At 53.0% G+C, this 24567-nt stretch overlaps 13 protein-coding genes across 13 annotated transcripts; 4 read left to right on the forward strand and 9 right to left on the reverse strand.

Annotated features, from left to right (window-relative positions):
- Nucleotides 1-29: 29 nt before the first annotated feature.
- AYL99_08662 (hypothetical protein) lies at nt 30-2126 on the reverse strand (the record flags this gene model as incomplete). The annotated part of the gene is made up of 3 exons (XM_018840170.1): nt 30-980; nt 1046-1908; nt 2111-2126. 3 exons carry the CDS (start codon nt 2124-2126, stop codon nt 30-32), a joined length of 1830 nt encoding a protein of 609 aa, XP_018691291.1.
- A 629-nt stretch (nt 2127-2755) lies between these two features.
- Nucleotides 2756-3235, forward strand: AYL99_08663 (4-carboxymuconolactone decarboxylase; the record flags this gene model as incomplete). Its single annotated transcript, XM_018840171.1, has 2 exons — nt 2756-3085; nt 3140-3235. 2 exons carry the CDS (start codon nt 2756-2758, stop codon nt 3233-3235), a joined length of 426 nt encoding a protein of 141 aa, XP_018691292.1.
- Nucleotides 3236-3308: 73 nt separating this feature from the next.
- Nucleotides 3309-4581, reverse strand: AYL99_08664 (hypothetical protein; the record flags this gene model as incomplete). Its single annotated transcript, XM_018840172.1, has 8 exons — nt 3309-3311; nt 3363-3466; nt 3523-3662; nt 3726-3990; nt 4048-4187; nt 4261-4317; nt 4375-4423; nt 4485-4581. 8 exons carry the CDS (start codon nt 4579-4581, stop codon nt 3309-3311), a joined length of 855 nt encoding a protein of 284 aa, XP_018691293.1.
- An 860-nt stretch (nt 4582-5441) lies between these two features.
- AYL99_08665 (hypothetical protein) lies at nt 5442-7627 on the forward strand (the record flags this gene model as incomplete). The annotated part of the gene is made up of 4 exons (XM_018840173.1): nt 5442-6097; nt 6155-6408; nt 6467-6603; nt 6683-7627. 4 exons carry the CDS (start codon nt 5442-5444, stop codon nt 7625-7627), a joined length of 1992 nt encoding a protein of 663 aa, XP_018691294.1.
- A 424-nt stretch (nt 7628-8051) lies between these two features.
- AYL99_08666 (hypothetical protein) lies at nt 8052-9195 on the reverse strand (the record flags this gene model as incomplete). The annotated part of the gene is made up of 2 exons (XM_018840174.1): nt 8052-8890; nt 9033-9195. The coding sequence occupies 2 exons, from the start codon at nt 9193-9195 to the stop codon at nt 8052-8054; spliced, it is 1002 nt and encodes a 333-aa protein (XP_018691295.1).
- Nucleotides 9196-9757: 562 nt separating this feature from the next.
- AYL99_08667 (hypothetical protein) lies at nt 9758-12069 on the reverse strand (the record flags this gene model as incomplete). Its single annotated transcript, XM_018840175.1, has 9 exons — nt 9758-10248; nt 10323-10432; nt 10495-10634; nt 10705-10803; nt 10862-10998; nt 11057-11310; nt 11373-11617; nt 11690-11732; nt 11792-12069. The coding sequence occupies 9 exons, from the start codon at nt 12067-12069 to the stop codon at nt 9758-9760; spliced, it is 1797 nt and encodes a 598-aa protein (XP_018691296.1).
- Nucleotides 12070-12478: 409 nt separating this feature from the next.
- On the reverse strand, nt 12479-13305 carry AYL99_08668 (hypothetical protein; the record flags this gene model as incomplete). The annotated part of the gene is made up of 2 exons (XM_018840176.1): nt 12479-12668; nt 12746-13305. The coding sequence occupies 2 exons, from the start codon at nt 13303-13305 to the stop codon at nt 12479-12481; spliced, it is 750 nt and encodes a 249-aa protein (XP_018691297.1).
- A 367-nt stretch (nt 13306-13672) lies between these two features.
- AYL99_08669 (hypothetical protein) lies at nt 13673-15061 on the forward strand (the record flags this gene model as incomplete). The annotated part of the gene is made up of 6 exons (XM_018840177.1): nt 13673-13860; nt 13929-14037; nt 14111-14153; nt 14219-14335; nt 14407-14805; nt 14886-15061. 6 exons carry the CDS (start codon nt 13673-13675, stop codon nt 15059-15061), a joined length of 1032 nt encoding a protein of 343 aa, XP_018691298.1.
- Nucleotides 15062-15244: 183 nt separating this feature from the next.
- AYL99_08670 (short chain dehydrogenase) lies at nt 15245-16500 on the reverse strand (the record flags this gene model as incomplete). The annotated part of the gene is made up of 4 exons (XM_018840178.1): nt 15245-15688; nt 15841-15922; nt 16006-16378; nt 16404-16500. 4 exons carry the CDS (start codon nt 16498-16500, stop codon nt 15245-15247), a joined length of 996 nt encoding a protein of 331 aa, XP_018691299.1.
- Nucleotides 16501-16983: 483 nt separating this feature from the next.
- On the reverse strand, nt 16984-17846 carry AYL99_08671 (hypothetical protein; the record flags this gene model as incomplete). The annotated part of the gene is made up of 2 exons (XM_018840179.1): nt 16984-17253; nt 17340-17846. 2 exons carry the CDS (start codon nt 17844-17846, stop codon nt 16984-16986), a joined length of 777 nt encoding a protein of 258 aa, XP_018691300.1.
- A 579-nt stretch (nt 17847-18425) lies between these two features.
- AYL99_08672 (hypothetical protein) lies at nt 18426-20580 on the reverse strand (the record flags this gene model as incomplete). The annotated part of the gene is made up of 4 exons (XM_018840180.1): nt 18426-18924; nt 19011-19306; nt 19359-20421; nt 20498-20580. 4 exons carry the CDS (start codon nt 20578-20580, stop codon nt 18426-18428), a joined length of 1941 nt encoding a protein of 646 aa, XP_018691301.1.
- Nucleotides 20581-21483: 903 nt separating this feature from the next.
- AYL99_08673 (hypothetical protein) lies at nt 21484-23148 on the forward strand (the record flags this gene model as incomplete). Its single annotated transcript, XM_018840181.1, has 5 exons — nt 21484-21523; nt 21589-22322; nt 22390-22584; nt 22662-23025; nt 23135-23148. 5 exons carry the CDS (start codon nt 21484-21486, stop codon nt 23146-23148), a joined length of 1347 nt encoding a protein of 448 aa, XP_018691302.1.
- A 135-nt stretch (nt 23149-23283) lies between these two features.
- Nucleotides 23284-24342, reverse strand: AYL99_08674 (hypothetical protein; the record flags this gene model as incomplete). Its single annotated transcript, XM_018840182.1, has 3 exons — nt 23284-23346; nt 23414-23908; nt 23980-24342. The coding sequence occupies 3 exons, from the start codon at nt 24340-24342 to the stop codon at nt 23284-23286; spliced, it is 921 nt and encodes a 306-aa protein (XP_018691303.1).
- Nucleotides 24343-24567: the final 225 nt, after the last annotated feature.

Here is a 24567-nt window from a genome sequence, read left to right on the forward strand (position 1 = left end):
ACATGGAAAAATCGACTCGACTCGTCTGCTTAAAAACTGAAAAAATCTACGTTGAAATCGTCCGGCCTGGAGAAGAACTGGTTGAGACGACTAGGGAAATCAAACGTCCATCCGAGCTCTGGCAGCCGTATCGCCTGCTTATTGTCGGTTAATAGACGACCAATGAGTGGACTCGTCTCCCCCGAGATGTAGGGGAAGTAGTCCTGCCAATTGATGCCCTCGATGGCGGAGAGCTCGTCTATGGACGGCGAGACCACCTCTGTTGGGACCACAGAGTGGTTGGTTGCCGAAGTATTGTCGTTGTTGTTGTTGATGGTGGTGTTTCTGGCCTCGATTAGCTTGTCGATGCCTGCCTGGAACACTTGAGCAGAATGCCACTGGCGCGCCATGGCCCCGAGCGCGGCTCGAAGAATACGGATGTCGGCGTCGGCATCGGCAGTGAGCCCCTCCAGGCGGCGAGCGTGGAGCAGTGCTAGAGTGGCAATGGTGATGTACCAGCCTGCTTGACCAGCAAGAAAGGTGACGGAGCCGCGAAGGAGGTAGTCGTGGAAGATCCGGGCCGTGCAGGAGGCGGCCACAATGGCGGCGATGGAGGCCTTGGGGAGAGGCTGCGCCTCCTTGTTGAGATGCAACAGGGTGATGCTCGAGAGGTAGGTCAAGTGCATACCGTGCACGTCCCGGTTGAAGCCGGTTGTCCGGTTTCCTCTGATGGCAGGCTGCAGCGAAAACGACAGCGACTGCACCCAGTTGATGAGTTCGCGCGCCAGGGGAATCGCAGTCGAGTCAGCGTCGCGCCTCCGCCGTAACATCTTACCGAGACGTCCGATGATCTCGCACAGTGGTACCCATGCGATAAACAACGATGTCCTGACATCATGCGGGTTTGGAAAGTCGTTGGGCGTCGGCATGGGCACGTCACAGTCGTCCAAGTCGATCAGACATGGGCGGCCTTGCGAAGCAGCCGAGATTCGTTCACGAGCCTTGAATGTATGTGTGTCAGCGATCTCGACACATGCGAGGCTATCCCGGACCGTAAGGTACTCACTACCAAAGTCCACCAGACACGTCGCCTCAAGCCAGGAGACTCCGCGGCCAGTAGAGCTTGATTAGGTGACGGCTCCCGATGCAGACCAATCTGTTGAGCGAGCCGGATGGCAGTGCCAGTCCACCACCAAGTGGTATCAAGGCTGACGACGTTGGGAGGTTCGGTGCTCCACCAGTAGAACAACATCAGGGCCATGATACGGACCAGCGGGTTGGGCTCGTGGTTCCCATAAAACAACTCTTTGGCGCGGTTGTAATGGTCCATGGAAGAGGCATGCACTAGCAACGACGGCTTGATCTGGTTACCACACAAGGCCAGGGCGTGTCGGAGGAGCAGCGATTGGTTCAGGTCCGGATCGGCGTCAAAGACATGTCGATCCAAGATCGGACACCACGTCAGCGCATACTCGAAGAACACATCGAGATGGCTCTCCTGCAGACCGGGAGGAATATTGTCGATTCCCATGATCTGGGGCAATGCACCAAACGATTGTTGTTGGCTCGGCTTGCCACTCTCGTGGCTGAAGATCTGCATGTATCCACTGTCGCCGATGTAGCTGGGATGTTGCTGCTGCTGAGATGGGCTGTCCGAGACGGTAGTGAAAGCCAATTGCCCCAAGGGCGCGCCTGGCGAAGCCGGCGTGGGGTTTGCTAGGTGTCGTGAGTCGTAAAAGCCATTGCTGACCTCTGCAGCTCCAGACTCCCTTGGGGGTATTGATTGCTGAAGGCTCAAGACGTCTACCGCCGCTGTCGTCGGTATCAAGGGGCCGAGGACAGGCCCCTTTACAGACTCTGGCGGGTTGTGGCTGTCGCCGGCAACGTCTCGTTTGCTGATTCCTCTTTTGGAGAGTCGTAGCCTCGAGACTGATCTTAATAAAAAACCGGGAAGGCCGTCAGAAAAACAGGTCAACCTACTGGCACTGGCTCCCTGCATCTAGACAGTTGGAACATTGCCGAGTCTGCTCATCATCTTGCTGACTCCATAAGTTGCATTTGATCTGTGTACCGGGATGAGCGAGTCTCCCTACCAAACGGCTATGCTGGCCACGCCTCAGAGGACACATACTTTCTTCTCGTGACATCGTGAACACACCACCCGGGCCCGTTTGTTGGACCTTGACACTGGCAGGTTGGGCACGTCCGGCTGATAATTGGTGAGACTGAATTGAGCGAGCATCGCAGTGCATAATTTTGGGTCAACGCGTCGTGTGTCAGGAGACAGGATACCCGGGCAAGAGAGGAAGAGCTCGAATGATATTTTCCCCAAGAACGATCCGGACCGCGGCAGAGATACGGAGTACACGTGAAAGCGTTCGCGAGGTGGGCCATGCAGCAGGAAGCATTTCGGCAATGGCAGCCAGCCTTGTGCCGAGCCCGCACTGGTGGCGAGGGAGGTATTCTGCAGCTCCGGCTACAGTGTCCATCAGAGGTCAAGTGGGGCGAGGTATAGGACAGTGCGTAGCATGGTCCTAGATAGCGTACTGCGTAGTCCGTCCAGACTGTTTCTCAGGGGAGTGTAGGAGAAAGCCCACTCGCAGGCCACCTGGGCAAAAAAAGTGTCAGGATCCCTACATTGTAGTCGTGCAAGCGACCTGCCCTTGAGACAAAGCAGGACCATCTCTTGTACAGAATGAGGCAACAACGACCAATCTTTCACAGTCCGACAGTTTCATTTCTCTCCAACTCACAGACCGGGGCTTCACCAACCGAGATGGCGGGAAAGGCGGATAGAGCGGCCATCGAAAAAGCCCAGCAAGTCCTCTACGAGGAGGGGACCAAGCTACGACAAGAGGTGTTTGGACTGCAGCACATTGCGAGCTCGAAGTCACTCTCCAGCTTCCAGCAGCCGCTCCAAACTATGGCGGTCACTGCGGGATGGGCCATGTGTTGGACGAGACCTGGGTTGGAACGCAAGACTCGCTCTCTGCTGTGCTTGGTCATGCTGGCAGTTCTGGGCCGTGATCACGAATTGGGCGTTCACGTTCGCGGCGCCATCCACAACAAGTGCACCGAGGAGGAGATTCGGGAAGCCTTGTTCCAGGTATAGAGCCCCGTCTTACCTTTTGGGGTCATAATTCTCATCTTTTGGTGACAGGTATCAGTCTACGCAGGAGTGCCTGCAGCTCTGAATGCTACCAGAGTTGCAGAGACCGTCCTAGATAGTATGAAGAGCGAGGGTCAGCTGGAGTGAATTCACAGAATGGCACTATCGACTGACGCCTTTTGGCTCTTATGGGGACAAATAAGTTCTGCTCTATAGAGTGCTACTTTCATGTAGCCGAACTGCCAAATTCACCATACACTAAAGAACTGGCTACCGTTTGCAGCTTGTGCAAAGACGTTCCTTCTTCAAAATCGTCCCTGTCGAGGTCGAGATACCCAGATGGTGACATCTGGCGCGGCACAATACCGAGCGTCCTCCCTATACGGTGGGTCAGCATGGCACTCTCACGGTTAGGTTCGACACGCATATCATACCATTGATGGAACTGTCCGTAATGAGACGGAAGACTGCTGTAACAGCGTCGTCTGTGGTCGCAAAATCGACGCCCATGCCTCTAAACTGGCTCCCCGCGTTCTGGATGAAGCTCTCCGGCAAGATCGGAGTCGCGACAAACCTGGACGCATGTGTATCAGCTAGTGGCTTGAAAATCGGCAGAAAGATACCGGAAGGGCCACACCATGGCGCAATGCAGTTAACTCGTAAGAGCCCTTTCCGCCTCAAGCAAGTCATTAATCCTCTCACACCGTGTTTGGCGGCAGAATAGACTGATGAACCCTGCGTGTCGATATATCCCATGATGCTCGACACCAGGATCAAACATCGATCACCGCCGTCCTGGTGATGAAAGTACCATCCACCAAGCTTACTTGTGTATATGACCCCTCTCAGATTCACGTCGAGTAGCTTTGTGACTGGTTTCTTTGGTTCATCATCCGACAGACCTGGCCGGGCTTAGTAAGGTGCTCTTCTTGACATTGATATGAGCCTGAACCACCAACCGTCAAGAGTGTCAGGTCCGTAGATACCGGCGTTGGCAATGACAACATCGATTCCTCCATTGGGAGACTTGTTCTTTGCGACCTTGAACAAATTTTCCTGTTCTTCCCAGCTGGTCACATCACACTGAACAAATACAGCCCTAGATGGGTCAATTACGCTGTCAGTCTGTCTCTTTTTCCCGGTCCCAAGACGTATCTGGATATCAAACATACCTGTCGGAGGAAAGAGCTTCCGAGGGAGGCTTGATGTCTCCGTTGACAACAAAAGCACTATGTACTGGTTCAGCTACGTGACAGGTTTTCTGGAAGAGCTTGGCAGAGACTGACCCAGCTTTGACAAGAGCTAGTACATAACACAGACCCAGGCCGCTACTCCCTGAAGCAGTGGAATATCAGTGGCACGGCCTGCAGACAGCGAGTTAGGACGTAGTACATACCGCCGGTGATAACTACGGTCTTGCCAGCTACCTTGTCAAAATCGACCTTCGCCTGGCACTCGACGCGGCGATTCTCGTATGCTGGCGTAGAGGCCATTTGGTTGAGAATGATGCTTACACAAACTTGAGCTATGCTGAATCGAAGTTGTTATAGGTGTCAGGAATGGGGAGTCTCACAACCTGACTCGGCTAATCTGCCCCGCGTTCACATGAGTCCCTTTATAAGCGCGAAGTTTCAATCCTAGAGGTAGCTGTCATGACTTCCTTCTTGAATCTCCGTCCACCAGTGAAATGCCGCAAGCACACATCCTGGAGATTCTTGACATTGAGTCGGCAGAGTTTGCGTTGGTCGGTACAACAACCCTCATTCTGGTCAGGCTTACGGAGAAATCACCAAAGACGTGAAGCAAGGCCACTGGAACTCCTCAAAGTCTTGAAACTAAAAGAGTAGTGTGTGGCTGAACAGAACTTGGGGATTTCGGCAATAGACCATCAATACCACTTTCGGCCGGCAGCCGGATGCGAAACAATCGCCCCCTTTTTGCACAGGCTATGCTTGGTCTCGGCCCACAAAGATGCATACTCCAGACAAGCGAACCCCATACGAACGTGTCTAGGAAGATACCTCGGGAGGACTCTTTGACTATCTCCTCCGGGTCGACTGTTTCTCCACGGCCTTCTCGTCTGCGAGCTGGTCAGTCCACCATTTGTTTCGGGGCAGAAGAACGCATCGGGAAAGAGGTATCCTTCTCTGAGATGGGTTGTTTTCTTGTATTGTTCAAGAAAGAAAACATTCCCAAGATTTTCACTCGGTCGAGCTCAACCCTTGATCTAGCAACGTTATACAAAACTATCACGTCTTATCTCTGACAGTGGTGCCTTCTCGGCCTGTAATGCTTCCTCTAGATGTCAGTGCCATCCAAAAGGCTACACGAGGTACTCAATCATCTGTCCAAAATGTCCCCTCATAGCACGCTCGGGGTACCTACAGCCACCAACCCGGTCTTCGAGGCCTATGGACTTCCTGGAGACATAACTATCGGCAGCAACACACCGGGACCACACCCCTCATCTGTCGAGAGACCAGTCCACTACGCGGACTGGGACAAACCAGGTCCTACCGGGTATGTGGTCTCGGACCACATGATCAACGAGGTTCCTGTTAGCAAGCCCACATTCAAGATCCTCATCATCGGTGCTGGCGCTGCTGGCATTGATTTTCTGCATTATGCACCTAAACTTCTCGCCGGCCTCGGAGTCAATATCGTTTGCTACGACAAGAACTCAGATATTGGCGGCACTTGGCTCGAAAACCGCTACCCCGGATGCGCTTGTGATGTCCCCAGTGTGGGATACACGTTTCCCTGGAAAGCCAACCCTTACTGGACCAGCTTCTACTCAACGAGCCAGGAGATCTGGAAGTACATGAAGGATATCGTCGATGAAGAGGGAATGATGAAATACATCACCCTGAACACGAGGATCGATGCTGCTCGTTGGGATGAACAGCGGAGTCTCTGGGTGGTGAAGCTCTCTCAGTCGCAAGATGGCCAAGAGTCCAAAGAATGGGAAGAGGAATGCGATCTGCTCTTAAACGGCGCCGGTTTTTTGAAGTAAGTCAATTTTCCTGCAGCAGTGTTCGTTATTTCTAGAGCTAATCTTGACTCCAGCGCCTGGAAATGGCCAGATATCCCGGGACTTAAAACCTTCCAGGGCGACCTTTTTCACACTGCCCACTATAAGGAAGGGTACGACTTAAAGGGCAAAAGAGTAGCGGTCATCGGCTCCGGAAGCTCTGGAGTCCAAGTTTGTGCGTCCATCTATAAGGATGTTGAGCACATGTATACCTGGGTTCGAAACCCGACCTGGATCACGGCGGCCTTTGGTCAACAATTCGCTGGCAAGGATGGCCGGAATTTCGACTGTAAGTGAAACTCTCACAACGGAAGGAGGGGCCTTTAAAAACTAACGATGAGCTCCAGACACTGAGGAGCAGAAACGTGCCTTTAACGAGGATCCGACAAGATATCAGCGGTATAAGAAGATGATTGAGAATGAACTGAATAAACGTTTCAAGTTGGTCCTCCGAAACACCAAGGAGTCAGACGAAGCGAATGCTGTAAGCACATGATCTCTGGGACATTCCCCTTGAGGTTGTTCTTGATAAAAAAGGCACTAACCACGATGCTTGCACACAGTACGCCTTCAAAGAAATGTCGACTAAACTGGAGGGCAAGCCTGAACTACGAGATGCCATCATCCCGGATAACTTCAACGTGGCTTGCCGAAGGCCCACCCCCGGCAACGGCTATCTAGAAGCCCTCGCCGGCGAGAAGACCACCGTCTTCACCAAGAATATCCACTCCATTACGGAGCGCGGGGTTGTGGATTCGGCAACGGGCAAGGAGTACGAGGTCGATGTGATCATCTGCGCCACAGGATTCGACACCTCGTTCCGCCCGCGGTTCCCCCTTACAGGTCTCGACCCAAAGACCACGTTAACCGAGAAGTGGTCAAAATTCCCGGCCAGCTATCTCGGTATCGGCGTCGACGGCTTCCCCAACTACTTCACCTACTCGGGGCCCTTTACGCCCGTCGCGCAGGGCTCCATTCTGCCTATCCTCTCCATGCTAACGAATCACTTTATAGAGATCATCCGCAAGATGCGGACACAGCATATTCGCCGCCTGAGCCCCAAGACGCAGTCCGTGCTCGATTTCGCCGAGCACGCGTCGACCTTCATACCCCGGACGTGCTGGGCGGACCCTTGTTCCTCGTGGTTCAAGCAGGGCACCAAGGACGGCCCCGTCGTCATGTGGCCGGGCTCGCGTCTCTCCTTCTTCGAGGTCCTCCACCACCCGAACTACGAGGACTACGAGATCGAGTACTGGAGCAAGAACCGCTGGGGTTATCTAGGCAATGGCTTCGTTGACTTCGAGTTCACTGGCACCAGAGACCTAACCTGGTACTTGGACGCATTCTCGGACCGCAAGGAATGGGAGCGCGGCGTCGAGTTCAACAGGGACCCCGATGAGTTCCGCAATGTCAGTGCTGGCGCGTTGCCGGGTCAAAAGACGCTGGGCCGTGGTAAGGAGCACACGCCTGTGGAGGTGGTCAACGGCGTGCCGGATGCTGGACACTAGATAGGTGACGAGATGCGTGTCTCTTACATACATACATACATACATACATACATATACAATTTACACAGATATCAAGGGTACAGGGCACAAGACACGGTTTTCAAAAACTCCTGCGGCGATTTTTGAGTGGAATTCCGGGTCTAAGAGTAATCCTGCATCATGCTTTGGTCTCCACACTACCATGCCTTCTCCCCGTAATGATTATTTTTTATTCTTCTTGGTTTTACTCTATCGTCAAAGAAGAACTACTGTCGCTCGACAAATACCATTTCATCGCCTCTAATAGAAGCTCATCCCAACACTTGCTTGATGGGAGGTCGCTGAAGCGGCGAAAACCGTGCGGCAAGCCGGGAAAGACATGGACTTTGGTGGGAACCCTGGATATAAGGGAAATGGGGGCAGTCTCGTCAGCAAAAGTGCTCCGTCAAAAGAAGGATGGCACGAGGGAGAGAATAGGGGGGAGATAGGGGTTGGTGGCAATGGTGGGTAGGTGGACAAACCCAGCCTTCTTCAGCTTTTCGGCATAGTATAGCCCTTCGTCCCTGAGCAGATCCTGGCCGGCAATCACAAAAGTTGTCTTGGGCAAGCCCATGATCTTCCTGTCGTCCACCAGAGCAACGTTCAGAGCCGGGTCCTTGACATCATCGGCTCCGAGCAGAGCGCTGAACAGTCGCAGCAGAGCCATCGGAAGCACGGCAGCAGAGACATTCTGTTGGAAAGACGCCGCGGGCCCGCTCGTAAACGGGTGATTGTCCGGGTGGATCAGCCAGGGAATGCAGAGGAGCTGACCGCAGACATTCAACCTGGGCAAAAGAGATGTGTTCCTGCCCTGGTCGCGCACGGCACTGTCATCATCATTGCTATTATTATGTTGGCGGACGATGACGGATGCGGCCAAGCCAGCGCCAGCTGAGACGCCGCCGACGATGACACGTGAGGGGTCGCCGCCGATGAGGGACGCATTTCTGGCGAGCCATTCAAACGCGTCCCAGGCGTCGTTGACTTGGTATGGGTGCTTGAACTCAGGCGTGTGCCGATAGTTGACGTTAACCACGGTGACCTGGGCGTTGACCGCAAGCCGTAAACAGGCGGCGTCTTCGGTCTCGATCGTGCCCAGAAGGTGGCCGCCGCCGTGGAAGTACAGGTATATCGGCAGCGGAGCCTCCGGCGGCAGCTCGCGGGGTCGGTAGACACGAGCAATGATATTCTGCTGGTCTCTCGTTAAGACGGAGTAGTCTCGCCATGCCGCCTTTGTGCGAAGGTCTGGAAAAAAAGTTATGGCCATCCAAGAATCTAGTCAGGAGCTATGTATGTAGAGCGATCTGGGATATTCTCATCCCCAAGTAAAGGAAGGGTGTGTAAGCAGACAGGACGAGAGACGGTCAAGCCTTACATACGTACATACCTTCTGCGGCAATCTCGGTCTCCGAGATCTTCACTCGAAGTGCATTTGACGCTTGTCGAATCGTCTGGGGCGGTAGAGTCAAATCCCCTAGCGGCAACGAGGTCTTCTGGACAAATGCTTCCCATTCACTGGACGGGCCTTGGTATTGAGAATAGTCCGCCATATTGATAGTGCAATCGACAATGGTTATCAAGCAACGTGGCACAGCGGCAAGATCGTCCGGGCAAGAATGCTGGGGGCTTCTTCAATCACGCCTCATAAGACGTTCAACGGTTTTGAAGGGAGGGACGGGATTTTAAAGATTCCCGAAGTATGCGCCAGCCAGGAGCTTCATGCACAGGAAGGAATCTTCTCCTGTGATAGAGCTTTAACGGATCATCTGTGGGACCTGACTAGAGAAGCGTAGCACCGAAATGCAGTCCGTGACAACGCGTGCCGACCATAATAGGTAAGTGGCAGGCAATTTTGTACTTATTAGACCCACGCAATGTGACAAAGTACTATTACGCTTTGTTTCGACTGCCTTTGGTGCGAATGGAACGACATCAGGAGGATCTTACGCTGCAATAGCACCAAGGCATGGAAATTCATCTAGATAGTTCGCCGAGAGATTCAAACAGCGTTTAGAAACACACTTTCGAGCTTAAAGGAGGCCTAGTTGATGGTTGGAATACTACTAACCACTGGTAAGCACCCAAATCCCGTGACGAAGCCACGTTCACTTTTCACATATATACGTTGACTGCTGGTGCTTGCGTTGAAGGAACTGGTGGACGTGAGGGGAGCAGCCCAGTATGAATCCCCAGGTACCAGGCTAGGTCACTTCCGTCATATTCGAGGGTCGAGAAACCATTGCCCAAAAAAGCAAACTTGTTCATGCTCCAGTATTCGAAGTTGTAGTCTTCAAATCGGGGGGCCGAGATGAGATCGGCCAACACCAGTCTCGAACCGGGGAAGATGGTCAGCAATCCGTCCGGTTTGCCCTGCTTGAACCACGACGGACAGGGGCCGGCCCACGCGGTGCGCTTGAGCCAGAGGTCGGCATGCTCGACAAAGGCGTCTGTGGCGTCCTGGCGCGGGGATATGGACTTGATGTTTTCCTTTTGAATCTTCTCAATCACCTTGAGAATGTTCTCGAGGAACAATTCGACCATCGACGTATAGGAGCCGTGACCGAACGAAAAGTAAGGCCCGCCGACCATGAAAAAGTTAGGGACTAAGATTCAGCCGGTCAGTGTGAAAGAATAGTTAAAATATAAACGATGAACGGGAGGGGGGAAGGAAGCTCACTCTCGGGAACAGCCATGGAAAGGTACGAGATTGGTCGCTTCCTCTGGATGTCCTGGACGTTGAGGCCGTTGGCAACAATGGGGAACCTGGGAACCCACGACGTATCGAATCTACATACCATCTTGTTAATACGGTGATATCTTCGCTCTGGGCGCGAAGAAACTGTACATACCCAGTGGCACAAATTATCACGTCGGCTTCGTGCTCATTTCCCTGAGAATCCACGAATCCCTTTGGCGTGATTTCCTGGAGCGAGTCCAAAAAGGTGGTGACTTTGTCTGTCGTCAATGCTTCTAGGAAGCCATTTCCGGGCTGAGAACAAAAAAAGCTCACAATCAACACCCGGCCTGGACGTCTTGTCAAAGAGAAGTCAGAAACTTACCGTGGGTCGACGGCAGCCGACGTTGAAAGTCTTGGGAATGATCTTTTCCATAATGTCTTTACGGCTGCCAAGTTTCTTCTGCATCTCCTTGATCGAGAACTGGGAAGAGATATGGTGTCAGGGGTGCTTGTTTCCTCCAATACGCCTGTTCACTTACCGCCTTGGCTTGTTCAGCTTCAGGCGTTCCAACTTGGATCATCTTGAACATCTGGCTGATTTCGCTTTCGATTTTCTTGCAGTAATCCAGGTACTCATCGGGATGTTCGGCAAAGTACCTCTTCTGTTCTTCCGAATCTAGACAAAACTGGTATTGGCTCTCCGAAAAGGATCAATTGAGATACAACAGACTTACATTTGAAGTTGGCTCCATCAGGACCGGCGAATTTTTGCGCAAATCCGGCAGTCATCCACGTGGAGGAGCGAATCCAGCAGTACAAATGTGACACTTTGTTCAGAATACTAGGGATGACCTGGACGCCACTGCTGCCAATACCGATCACGGCGACCTTCTTTCCTTCGAGGTCGGTACTCTCATCGTAATCAGCAGTGTGGCAGAGCTTTCCTTGGAAGGTCTTGAGGCCTTTGATATCGGGCCAGTCCCACGCGCTGAGAAGTGCCGAGGGAGTCAGTGAGTTCCAACTATTGTCTTAATTGAGAGCGAAACTTACTTGAGAATGCCGCTGCAGTTGATAAATACGTCGCAACTGTCGACAAAGGCCTCTCCAGTCAAAAGGTTCTTGACGTGGATGTCCCATCGGCCTCGGTCAGAATCCCAGAATGACCCGGTGATTTCATGTCTGAGGCGGATGAACTTGGCGAGGTCGAACCGGTCTACTACGTCCTTGAAATACTGAAGGATTTCCTTGCCATCGGAGTAGAACTGGGACCAATATGGATTTTTGGCCCAAGAAAACTGTTGACGACAGCGGTTAGCCGAAGAGGCGACGACGCCACTTTTAAGGGGGAGGAATAAAATGGGACCAACCTGGTAAATGTGAGAGGGAATATCGCAAGCACATCCTGGGTATCTGTAGGCTCTCTGTGAGAGACATGACCATGGTGTATTTGGAGCAGAGGAAGTCCTGACCTGTTTTCGTACCAAGTGCCACCAAAGTCCGGGTTCTTGTCGTAGATCGTAAGTGAGACGTTGTGAAGGCGCTCAGGCAAGTATTTGGCGAGACAGATACCCGAAGCACCAGCACCCAGACAGATGACACGCATAGGTCTTTCGGTACCACAAAGCTGCTCCTTGATCCTGTAGCCTCGCTCGTTTGTCGTCGGCCAGCCATATCGCGCTGGCAAGGCTTCAAAGTCGACCATCCTAGCCTGTGGAGCGACGTTGGTCTCTGGTCCCGAGTCCCCCATTTTGAGATTCTATCAAACAAGCGAGCAAGCAAGCAAAGTAGAAGAAGACATAAATTCAAGGAGATGAAAGGCGCTGTGAATGAATTGGGCAGGGGGAAAGCGAAGGAGACCTTTTCAAGGAGAAAATACAACTCCGCAGCTCTCTACCATGAATATACACCACCGCATCGCCTTCCGGCCCTTCGAATAGATCTGGGGAACTGTTGTACCACGTGTGGGGTGCATTCTAGGAGCCACAGGCATAGAAATGGTCCTCCTCGGCCAGTCGTCGAACTCACACCGTGAATTCGGCTTCATTTGCGTTTGCGTTCGGCAATCCTAGACGGCTGTCTCGGGCAGGGAGCTCAGACCACCCACTCAGAGCAGGCGACTAGGGCCTTGCAGAGGCCCAAGACATATGCGCCAGCGCCTACGCCGAGTCGCCTCCATCGACAGGATAGATTGCTCCTGTCACGTATGACGCATCGTCGCTCAGCAGAAATGCAATCACCTTTGCCACTTCCTCAGGTTGTCCGTTCCGCTGGAGCGCGCAGACCACCTTTTCCGGCTCTCCTTCGTCTGCAAAGACGGTTCGCAACATTGGAGTCTCGATAGCGCCACTATTTGGTTTTGGCCAGGAAGTCAGCGGAGCCCAGCAGTAATTCAAGGTTGAGGGAGAGAGACCGGGGGAACTTACGGCGCGACGCAGTTGATCCTGATGCCCTTCGGGCCGAATTCTTTGGCAACGGATCTCGTCAACCCCAGGACTCCGTGCTTGCTCGTGACATACGCGGACATGCCGTGCTTGCCCATCAGACTCAGTATACTCGCCGCATTGACGATTGATCCGCCAGAGCCCATGACTTGGACTTGGGCTCTAAGACAGTACATGAGCCCCGTGAGGTTCACGGAGATGATGTGGTCCCACTCCTCGAGCGACTGGCCCAGGATGGATCCAAAGGAGCCTCCATGCTTGCCGGGGACTCCTGCGAGGTTGGCCGCACCGTCCAGCCTGCCATAGTGCTTTGAAATGTTGCCTAACCAGTCATCCACGTCTTGATGGCGAGCGACGTTGACACTTTGTCCGATGGCTTCCACGCCCGAGCTCTTGAGTTCGGCTACCAGCTTTTCGAGAGGCTCTCGCTGTATATCTGCCAGAGCCAGTTTTGCCCCTCGACTGGCGACTATCTTGGCTAATGAGAGACCCATGCCCGAACTCGCTCCGGTGATGGAAATGACCTTGCCTGCTAGAGACATTATTTTATCGCATTAGATACAATGACCAGACAACGAGTTCGTAGCCAGTGGATCTGGAGCCAATGTAAAGGACACTTATACTTTTCTTCGGCAACAAAACAAAATGTGCCTCTCCGGAAATGGTTGAACAGGAGCTCTCTGGGGGACAACTCCGATGTGAAGCATGCCTGTCCGAATAGTCCTCTGCCGCTCTATTCGGAGCCGAAGCCTTCCATCCCGCCAGTTAGCAGAAGAATGTAAGTGTGGGTGAGCTGCCGGGATCCTCAAGACATCTACAAAGTAAGGCAAGCCCGTTGCGATACTAATCACGGCACGGTTGCTGTCTCCCTGTTCCGTCAGCCTCATTCCAACTGCTTGCTCTTCACCAATGGACAGGTTTCCAGCATACGACAACCTGCCCCTGATTACCATCAATGGTAAATCAAAACGGTGTGCTTGGGGCCTTTTTGACGAGGAGGGTAAGAAAGACGTCTTTGGGTGTTTGAACAAGATCACGCCAGATATCGTCACCAAGGCAGCAGCCGAGATCAAGGACGGAGTTACCATTTCTCTAAAGTGAGTCAACGGAAAAAAAAATAACTTGAGACTACTGACTGCATGATGTCTGACGACACTCCCATCAGCTGGCCCCTTCGTGTACCGCGAAAGCCAGGGTTTGGACGCAGGGGTCTGTCCCACAAAGTGATCTCTTTCGTCGATTCCCCCCTAGCAATACACGGATATGATGACGAGGTGAGCAGGCCTGATGTTCAACACACCGTATTGACCTGGGTCAGCTATGATTAATGCAGCTGCTGCCTTCTAGGTCGAATTCAACACTCAATGCAGTAGTCAATGGGATGCCCTGTGTCAGTTCAACTCTACTCCCCAGTGGCTACTCAAAATACCTGGGCCCTGACCTGTGAGACTTCAGGCCACTTCTACGATCAAGACTTCAAGCGCGGCTACAACGACGCAAACCCAACGATTGAGGACTTGGTTCAAGACTATGGCGAGGAGGACAAGGACTTTGTTTTTCCCACGTTGAACCGTATGTGCTCTGATCTCCTCGTGGTGATTGAAGCACACGACAGCGTGACTCACGAGGAAACTTCTAAATAGACTGGCATGCTCGCGGCGGCCTGGCAACACGGGGTGTGCTCATCGACTACAAGGCCTACGCCGACAGAAAGGGCATCAAGTACTCTCCATTTGCCGCTCATAAGATCACCATCATGGCCGTGGAAGAGATTGCTCGGGAGCATGGCATCACTTTCCGGCCCGGAGATGTCTTCTTGCTGCGGACGGGTTATGTTGAAGACATTTCACAAGCAAAGAACGAAGAGGAACAGATCAAGATGAACTCTTCGGTAGACAGCATCGGGATCGAGGATACTGTGGAGGCGGTCAAGTGGTTTTGGGACCAGCATTTCAGCGCCGTGGCGGCCGACAATCCGGGATTCGAAGTCATGAGACCGACCAAGGACGGAGTCGATGCCAGTGGCACAACGGCAGACTATGGTAATAAGCACGCTGCCACTCTGTCTTCCGTTTAATTCTGTAAACCTAGCTAACCAAGCCAACCAACCGACGAACAACAGTCTTGCATCCAAATTTCCTGGCCTTGTTGGGCCTACACATCGGCGAGCTCTGGGATCTCAAGGCCCTGTCGGAGTATTGCCAGAATACAGGTCGGTATACATTCATGCTGACCTCGATGCCGCTGAACTTTGCCGGTGCTTGCGGCTCTCCACCCAACGCGATGGCCCTGTTCTAGACCAGACCAGCTCAGCTCGTAGGTTGCCATGCTGCAAGCAGCAAGAGGCTTCCAAGGTATATATAAGTTTAGTCAGAGTCCAGATGACAGCGAATCGTCAGACCAAGCCATAAGCTCTAGAAGAAATAATGCAATTCTTTCCCACCCCTGTAGCCGAGCTGAGTCCTGTACCTAGCTAAAGCGTCAAATGAATGGACTTCGAATGCGTCCAGAGTGTAGACCTCCGTCGATGACAATATCCGCTCCCGTCGTATACAGAGACGCATCGCTCAGAAGGTAGATGATGGCGGGAGCGAGATCGTTCCGCGTGCCAATGCGGTTCATGGGCGGCTCCTTGTTCATGAGTTCGATCCGCTTCGGCTCCTTTTGCTTGAGTGGCGTCAGCATCTCGGTGTCAGTGTAGCCCGGCGAGATGGAGTTGACGCGGATGTTGCTGGGACCCAGCTCGACGCTGAGGGCGGTGCCCAGCATCTTGACCGCGCCTTTGGATGCGTTGTACGCCGACAGTCGGTGGCCCGGGGTTGCACAGTGACCGGATATGGAGGCGATCAGGACGATACTGCCTCCCGTACCTTGGTCGAGGATGTACTTGGTCGCTAGTTGGGCGGAGAAATATGTCCCTCCAATCTGTAGGAACCGGTGAGGTCATTAAGTTAGCCAAAGGAAAGGGAAAAAATGTTCATCTTTGACGATTGCGAGAATGTATAAGTGCCTCCTGGGGGCTATCCATTCGAGACAGCAGAGCCTCTGTGCGAGACGGCGACGCGAGGTTGACTTACATTAACATCAAAACACTTTCGCACCTGGTCCCATGTATGATCCACAAACGGCCCTTCAGGACAGATGCCTGCCGCAGTGACACTGTAGAAGAGATTCATCAGCTAGAACTCCTTTTCGTACAGTCAGGGCTCATGATTCCGGGGAGGGATGGTCGGGAAGCACACCATCCGTCCAGAGTTTTGAAATCCGCAATCGTCTCCTCAAAAGCCTTGATCAGGCTCGCCTCGTTCGCCACATCGGTGCGTAGATACTTTGTCTTTACCCCGAATTCTCTCTCGAGATTCGCAAAGTCCTTGACAGGTTCCGGCCCCGCGTCCAAGATGGAGATGTTGCCCCCGAATTCAGCGATGGCGCGTGCCGCAGCATACCCTATGCCCCGCCCTCCGCCGGTGATGACATAGTTCTTCCCGCTCAGAGTAAACTTCGACCTGACGCTCGAGAGGTCCCCGTCAGCCAAAGGCGCCGTTTTGAACCCTCGAGTACCTCCGAGAGCAGCAAATGATCGTGTAAGAGGTTTGGTGGTAGCAAGCGCTCGCACTGGGATTGAATACAGTGCACTCACGCATCTCAAACACCGTTCGGAAACCATGTTGTGTTGTCTGTTGAGGTGATCTCTGTGCTTCAGAAGAGGTCGTCGACATCGATTTCGAAATAGCCATCGCGAGCAGCTGCGGCAAAACAGACCACAAACCGCCCCATCATACTATCGCTACCGCGCTCCCAAAGGGAAAAAAAAGAAGGGGCTCACAATGTCCGGGAAAGTCAAGTATGGCCGGCCCAATTGAAGCCGAGTTGAAGCCGAGCTGAAGCCGGGGCCATTGTCCTATACCAAAACCGTCTGGCTGTAAAGGAGTCAAGTCTCTACCTCATAGATTGCCGAAATCTATCTCGAAAAATTCGTCCCCGCAGCTCCAAGTCATGCAGCCGGCGAAAAGGTTCAATCAGAGGGGAAGAGAAAGACAATTTGGGTCGACAAGCATGGCATAGGGCCAAACAGAGAAGCAGCCGCTCTGGAAATCTTGTATCCACTGAGTCACCCTCTCTTCCCCGAACATTTTCTAACGGAGAATTATGTTCCTATGACACTGTTTGCTTGCGGGTATTTACCCCGAGACTGGGCGCCAAATGACCTGTTTTCAGTCTTACACAGCCAGACGGCCGCCGTCTACTGGCAGATTGACACCGCTCACGAACGCTGCCTCATCACTTGCCAGGTAGATGGCGGCGTTCTTGATGTCGTTGGGCTCGGACATTCGGCGCAACGGAACGCTGAGTGCGAACTTGGCCCGCTCTTCAGGCGTGTCGGGCACACCACTGAACATCTCAAGCAGCCCGGTAGCTCCTCTCAGAGGGCAGATGGAGTTGACGCGGATTCCATCCGGTCCATACTCGGCCGCTAGACCCTGAGTAACCTATATTGAACAGAAAAGCAGCCATTAGTATATTCATTAACTCAACAAACTTTAACCAGTAATACACCTTTCTTCAGTTGACATACCGTGTTCATAAAGCCTTTAGTCCCACCGTAGAAGACCTGGCCAGGTCTCACTCTCGTACCGGCCACGGACGAAGTGCCCAGAAAGACTCCGGATTTCAGCGAGACAAAGTAAGGCATGATGACCGAGACGCTGAGATAGACGCTCTTGATGTTGACGGCGATGATCTTGTCAAAGTCGGCCTCAGACACTTCCAGGGACGGCTGCTTCCTGTAGGTCGTTCCCGCATTGTTCACCACAATATCGAGCTTGCCGAATTTTGATTTAGCTAATTCAAGGCCTCGTTCCCAGTCGCTTCGCTTCGTCACGTTGAAATCGAGAAAGACTGCCTCCCCATTCCCGGGATATTTCTTGTTGGCGATTTCCTCCACCACCCGCTGACCGCTGGCGACAGCAATATCAGCAACGAGAACCTTGGCGCCCTCTTGCACAAAGCCATGGGCAATGGCCTCGCCGAACCCGGATCCTGCACCGGTGATGATGGCGACTTTTCCCTCCAAGCGACCCATTGTTGCAGAGCCGATATTGATCGATAGATCCCTTCTTTCACCGTCGTTTTTAGAACGGAAGATTTTGGTTTGCTCACCGTATTGATTGAATCCGGAGAGAAGCGACCATGACTTTATGCAGCATAGTCCATCAAATCAAAGGACGAACCACAGCTCGGATCTTTTTAGTGGCCTGCGCGTCTGAAGCGTCGACGGGAAGCGCCTCCGCAGTGCCGACTCCCAAGTGAGGAAGGATGCAATAGGAGTGAATATCTGCTCCATTCGGTGAATGCTGCTGCACAGCAGAAGCAAGCAACGCATTCCCTCGACAATGTGGTGGAGTATTTGCCGGCACCAGAGCCGAATACCGGCGCCGGGGCGAAAAGGGTAAAAAATGTGGAATGCCTATGGTGATAGCCCCTCGAGTATCTTGTTCAGTACGGTTTCATGGCATGCAATGGATAGACGCCAATGAGAGCCGGTACTCGCCGATGACTTCTTTGTTCTGGAGTGGATAGCCCTGTCAAAGTTTTTCCCATTCGTGAAAATCGAGCCCAGTCCGCTATTATCCCTTAGACACACCGAGAGCTGTTAAATCCCTCATTTCGTTGTCGGATTGCCACGGCAATTGAAGGTGAAGGACATTTCAAAGTGGTCAGAGTTTTCGTCCACGAAGCCGTAGAGGAGATCGTTTTGGAACATGTCCCTACTCGGCGACCAGTTCGCCATAGTGAGAAACCGTTGCTGAGGGTCACCTTGGGGATTGTTAGTCCTGGTATCGGTGTTTTGAGCTGTACTGGTCAGCAACGAAATGGCTTGGCAGCTCGCCGAATTCTGGTCTTCAGCATTATCCACGTTGTTGGAAGGATATGAGATGGCCAGGCTATCATAGACCGAAGGAGTGCCTTGGGATACTCCCATCCTAGTCATGGGCCTTCGGATGATATTAATGGGCCGAGAGACTCCCGCGTTGGGTATTGTGAGGTCTTCGAGACACTTGAGGCTTGAATGCAACAAATACGAGTGCTCGAAGCCCATTGTACTGTCAAAGGCGGCAGCGTTGCGGGCGTGGATGGTGCATGCCACAAACAGAGCGTAGCTGGCCAGATAGGGAGCTCACGCAACGTGTAGGAAGACTGTTAGAGGAGGGCGGTGCTCGTAATACTTCTGGCCGCCTCCGTGCACTTCTTCCATGAGTTCGTCTGTCCCGCTGCAGCTCTCAAGTGGCCAACAGCCACAAATGGACGATGCAAGAGGACAACTAGAGCATGGTAGATACAATGGAGGTTTAGAACGTTGGGAGCATAGCATTGGACAGACTTTGAGAAGTCAGAGAGCGGGTCAAACTGCACTTCGGAGGGCAACCTCGATTTCCATCGACCCATTGACGTGTCGGTCCCCTCAAGACTGGCTCTGGCTGACGAAGGTGCGGCGTTAATGACATAAGATTTGTTGATGATCTGGGTCATAATCTTGGAGAGCTTGCAGAGTTTTTGGAAGCATGAGATAGAATACGCGGGAATAGGGAATTACCTCCGGTCGAACTGTGATCCATGTACGGACCCACGGCTCGTTCTCCTTCAGCGTATCAAGCAGCTGAGGTGAGACACATGCGTCCCGCAAGTGAATCGCAATGGGTCGGCCCATGTATAGGCTCTGCAGTTTGTCGCAGATGAAGGCTCCCCAAAAGTCACGGCAACGCAGCTCAATCTCCTCCGCATTCTCGAAGGTAGCCTTCCGATCTGTCTGTAACCCAAGGTCATAGAGCATCCGCAGCGCGTAGCCCGTATAGAGCCAGCCTTTCGAGGTTTTGCCCTGGGCGTTGAATGTGGATCCTAGAAGAAGGAGGCCGATGATGATAGGCATGCTGGGCTCAACAAGCAGCCCTTCCCGTAGAAGCTCATCGCAGCGGCGTAAGTATTGACCACCGGCCGTCAGTAGATCATTTGGGTCGTCTCGAATCTCTGGCCAGGTTGAGAACTTGGCCGAACAAGCGAAGATGGCGTTCAGCAGGAATTTGGAGGCAAAGGGTCCTCCTTGAAGTACATCCGGCATGATGACTGGTCGGTAGGTCAGCAAGAAGGTGTGATGCTGCCGAGTCCAGTGAAGATTGAGCAGGTGTATGGCCAGCTCAACTGGGGCGCCGTCCATTTCTACCAGACAGGAGTAGATTTCATGCTCCCGCTGTCGGCTGAGAACAGCATTTGCAATGAGCTTGTTCTGGACGTGAGCCAAGTCGTCGGGAGCCAGGGCCTGTCCTGGCGGTCTTGTCACCGCCTGCAACGCAGACGAGGGCTTAAAGGAATCTAAGTTTCCCTGGTCGCCCAGTGAGAGAAATGGAGACATATCAAAGGTGTCGCTATCGGTTGAGTTGCGGCCTCGCGAGTCCTCTCCACTCGCTGAGTGGTCCGGAGAGAATTTCGGAACAGTGGCAGATGGTGATGGATTATTAGTCGAAGACCCGGGCTGTTGGACAGTACCCTCGTCGGAGAGTGTGATGGTGCTTAACAACGTTGTGGCTTCCCTAGGAGAAACACTTTTGAGACTACGAATGATGTCCGCGAGCTCTTCCTTTCCGAGCGCAATGCTGACAAGCCTGCGATGGTTAGCCTGCCATGAGAAATGAGCTCTAGCCAGTCTTCTGTGCAACCGGGCATCTTTCGGTTGCCTACCTTGTCTTAGGGCTCTGGACTCTGTACACACATTGGCGCTTCTTGCTGAGCAGAAGCTGCAGCAGGGTTTCTTGCTGTCGCATTTAATCTTACGCATGCGACAGAACTCACATGCTCTGGTCAGGGCTTGCACGGTGGTTGTTGCGTTGACGATGATGACGCAGGAGGAGACAGCATCTTCTGTTAGGTTTCATCGCCACCAGCGCGCGTGGCGTGACAGAGGCGCTGGTGACCTCTTCCTATTTTTCAACACTCCCCAACAAAGGTGAAAGACAGTAGTGGTCGCACTCTCTCCTACGGAAATCTTCCAAGCGTCCCCTTCGGGCCACCGACGCCACAGGACCGAGACGAATAAAGGCACAGGCAGAAAGGCTACCGGTCCAAGCTAGCTCCCCTATGGGCGCTTGCCCGAAATATAGCTCATCCGAGGGAGACTCCAGTGCAGCTCTTGTGGCGGTGGGAGGAGAAGCCTGGCTCCGGCTTTCGGCAAGACATTGCCGGACGATGCTCTCCAGTACTCGATGGACGAAACCTCAAGGCTGAAGCCCAACAAGAAGTCCCTTTTCAGACTACAGAGTTCCTTCTCTGTACCAGTGGGAGTCGAGCGGAAACGACATATCGGGCACTCAGAAAGAAAAAGGGTGGCGAACTAGCGTCCCATCCTGGGGAAGATTTTGTGAATACTCTAAGCATCGAATGCAAAAGTCGGGAGAAGGAGGATACTCCGGGCACGTCCTTCAGCATAGACATCTGCTCGCCAGCAGATCTTGCGGCCTCAGTGCTTCCGTAAGAAGTCATCCTTCGGCCTTGCTAATAGCCTCAAGCCTCTGCCGAAAAAGGAAAACCTACACAGCCCTGTGACCGAGGGATCAAACAAACGCATATTCTCGCCGGGCCTGTCAATCGATCCTCTGCTGCGTCATCGTTGCTGGGGAAGTCCTGGGGTCTCCATCTTGCAGGAAAGAGGGGGGATTTTCCTCTAGACCATGGCTTCCAAGTTCTATAAAGCAGCAGAAATCTTGTGGCGTGAGTCGAAATGAATTCGCGAGCTCAGCAAATGCTCTTTTGATGCTGACCACAATAACAATCAGGGCGTATCATACAGCTGCCAGCATTCACCGGCCCGGCATCAATCGCCATGAAGGCCCATGCTATTGTGAAAGCTGCCACAGCTGTCTCACTGCTGGTTGGCCCCTCGACCTCACTGGCCCAGGCGAACGAGAACCTGGCCTCCATCAACCCAGAGTTGACATACCTCCTTCCCTACCCGTTTGAAGGCAACCTGACCCAGGATTTCATCGACGGCACCAGCCTCGGCAACAGTACCGTGGTCTCTACGTTGAAGTCGGCTCAGTCTTCGCCCTTCCTATCATTCGACCAGGAGTTCGAGGACCTGATCGGTAACGCAACCCTCAACACACTCGTGGCTAATACCAGCTTTCCCTACACCTGGGCTGGTGAGGGAGGCATCTGGGTCCCTGATCTCAACCAGGTCTGGATGACCTCGACCCTCTACAATGGGCCCACATCGTTGTATGTGCTTTTCCTCGAGAACAATACCGTCATCAAGCCTAACTTCACGGCTGCACCGGGATACGGACTGCACCTACCGCTGGCTGGTCCTGCTGGTGGCTACTACTTCAACGGCACCATCTACATGGCTTTGACTGGCGATGAGCGCGAACCTGCTAGTCTGGTCGCCATCAACCCGCACAGTTATGAGGCGACGCCGCTAGTCAACTCCTATTTTGGCCTGGAAATGAACCCCATTGACGACGTGGTTGTCACCTATACCAACACCAGCAACGGACCCCAGAAACACATCGTGAGTGCACTCTTGCCTAGCCTATGCCATGGAGGTATCCGTTTCTGACCAAATCTTCCTCTCAAAGTATTTCTCTACATTAGATTTGGCCGCATTTAAGCTCAACGTAGGTCGTGGAGCACCAATGTTACCAAATGCTTTCTGGAAATTCACCCCTACTACGCACACACTGCAACCCGTCATTTCTCGCGCGGACGTCATGACTCCGAACGGCGTGGCTGTGGACAAGGACTTCAAGCATCTCTACGTGACTGATACGTCGGTAAGTTCTTACTTCGCGGAATCATCTGCGCCGTTGGAACTTCGAGCAAAGAGCTGAGTTAGATCCTACTATGACAGGCGACCGTCTCGGTCGGCGGAGGAGCACAGTGGAATGTTTCGGGCTCGCCAGCAATCTACCGGTATGATTTAACTGCGGACGGACTTGTCACGAATAAATCTCTATTCGGCATCACCCGTGAAGGGGTGTCCGATGGAATCAAAGTTGACGACAAGGGACGCGTGTGGACCGCAGAATACGAAGGCATCGTGGTGCGCAATGCGGTTGGCAAGGTCATTGGCATCTTCAACAAGGAAGTTATCCTACGGAGCAAGAACCCGCCGGCAGAAATGACTAATTTCGCCCTGGGCGGTAACACCCTATACATCCTCGCCAACGACCACATCCTGACGGTCAATTTCACCGAGACCGTCATCGCCCCAGGTAGGTTCTTCTTGCCGGGATAGCATTTTAGGGATCAGGAAAGACACCTTGTCGACTGGACATGATTTGGTCGTACGATTCTGGTATTACTATATAGCTAATAAAACAGGCCAGGACCTCTAAAAGCATTGAAAGAGCCTTGTGCAGTCATGAACTATCATGATGCTACATATTCTATGACTGGAATGACCCTGTAGGAGGTTAAATATACCATGATGCGTTTGGAAGCTACACGATAAATACCCAGAAGAGTTTTGCTCAGACCTGATCGACCGAGTCAAGGCCGTTGATCATCAACCATACCGACGTTGCGTCTCGGTCCTAAAGAATATCTCGAGTCAGCTGCTGGTGCACCCATCGCCTTTGGGGGAGATAGTATATGATTCACCTTGCAGCGAGGGTCTTCCATTGCTTTCCTGAACGTCTGCAGCGCGTTCTTGGCCATGGTGGCATCGATGCCGGTCTGCTCGCCCGCCTCCACCCCCAAAGTTAAGTCTTTGACGATCATCATCGGTCGAAAGCCCGCCTTGAAACCTTGACTGCTGGGCAGATGCGGGAGCAGTCCCGGACAGGGCTGGAAGTTGTGGAAGGTGGCCGAGTTCCCACCCGAATTCTTGACACAGTTGAACAGTACGTGCTTGTCGACACCTAAGCGGATGCCGATCGACATGGCCTCCGCGATCGAGAGCATGTTGCAAAAGGAAAGGTAATTGTTGACAATCTTCGCCCCAAGCCCATTACCCAGCTGGCCGCAGAAAATGATCTTCTCGGGGCTGGCCATCATGGCGGCGACAGACTTGATGCGTTGGGCAATGACCTCGTCCTCTTCAGCATGGCCGATAAGCATTGACAATGTGCCATTTTTGGCGCCAATGGGGCCACCCTGAGATCGTGTGTTTTTAGTCAGTCATTACCAGCATTCCGATGTAGAGCACTGCTTGCTGCCCGACTTACCGAGACGGGAGAATCAAAGTAATGGCCGATACCGGCCTCAATCACCTTGCTGCCCACGTCTCGCGTGGTCTGAACGTCGACCGTGCTGCACTCCAAGATGATCCGATCCCGCTTGGACGCACGGATAACGGCGCCAGTACCCTCGAGATACACCTCCTGCACATTCTTCCCACTAGGCACCGACGTGATGAGCGTGCCACTCTGATCGACGCCGGCCTTGGGCGACCCGACAATCTCAATCGGGCCCAAATCTGCAAATTCCTGGACAAACCGCTCGCAGGCGTCGCGAGAGACGTCGTGCACCAGCAGCTTGGCTGACGGTGACATCTTCTTGCGAACATTGCCGGCCATGCCATAGCCCATGGCCCCCAGGCCTAAGTTTGTTGTTTCATCAGTTTCTCGGCTTGCTCACGGCATGAAGACTCCGTTCATCGTCTGATTTCAGCCTCACCTACGAAAGTGATGTTGTCAGTCATTGTTTGCTCTGCGCGGCGGGGTTTTGAGTGCGGAAAGTGCTTGTGAAAGCGAGATTTGGGCGCCAAACTGCGGAATGGCGCGTCTCCAGCTTTCTGTGCAGATCTGTTGATT

The sequence above is a fragment of the Fonsecaea erecta genome (assembly GCF_001651985.1).
Source record: "Fonsecaea erecta strain CBS 125763 chromosome Unknown Scaff7, whole genome shotgun sequence".
Taxonomy (NCBI): Eukaryota; Fungi; Ascomycota; class Eurotiomycetes; order Chaetothyriales; family Herpotrichiellaceae; genus Fonsecaea; species Fonsecaea erecta.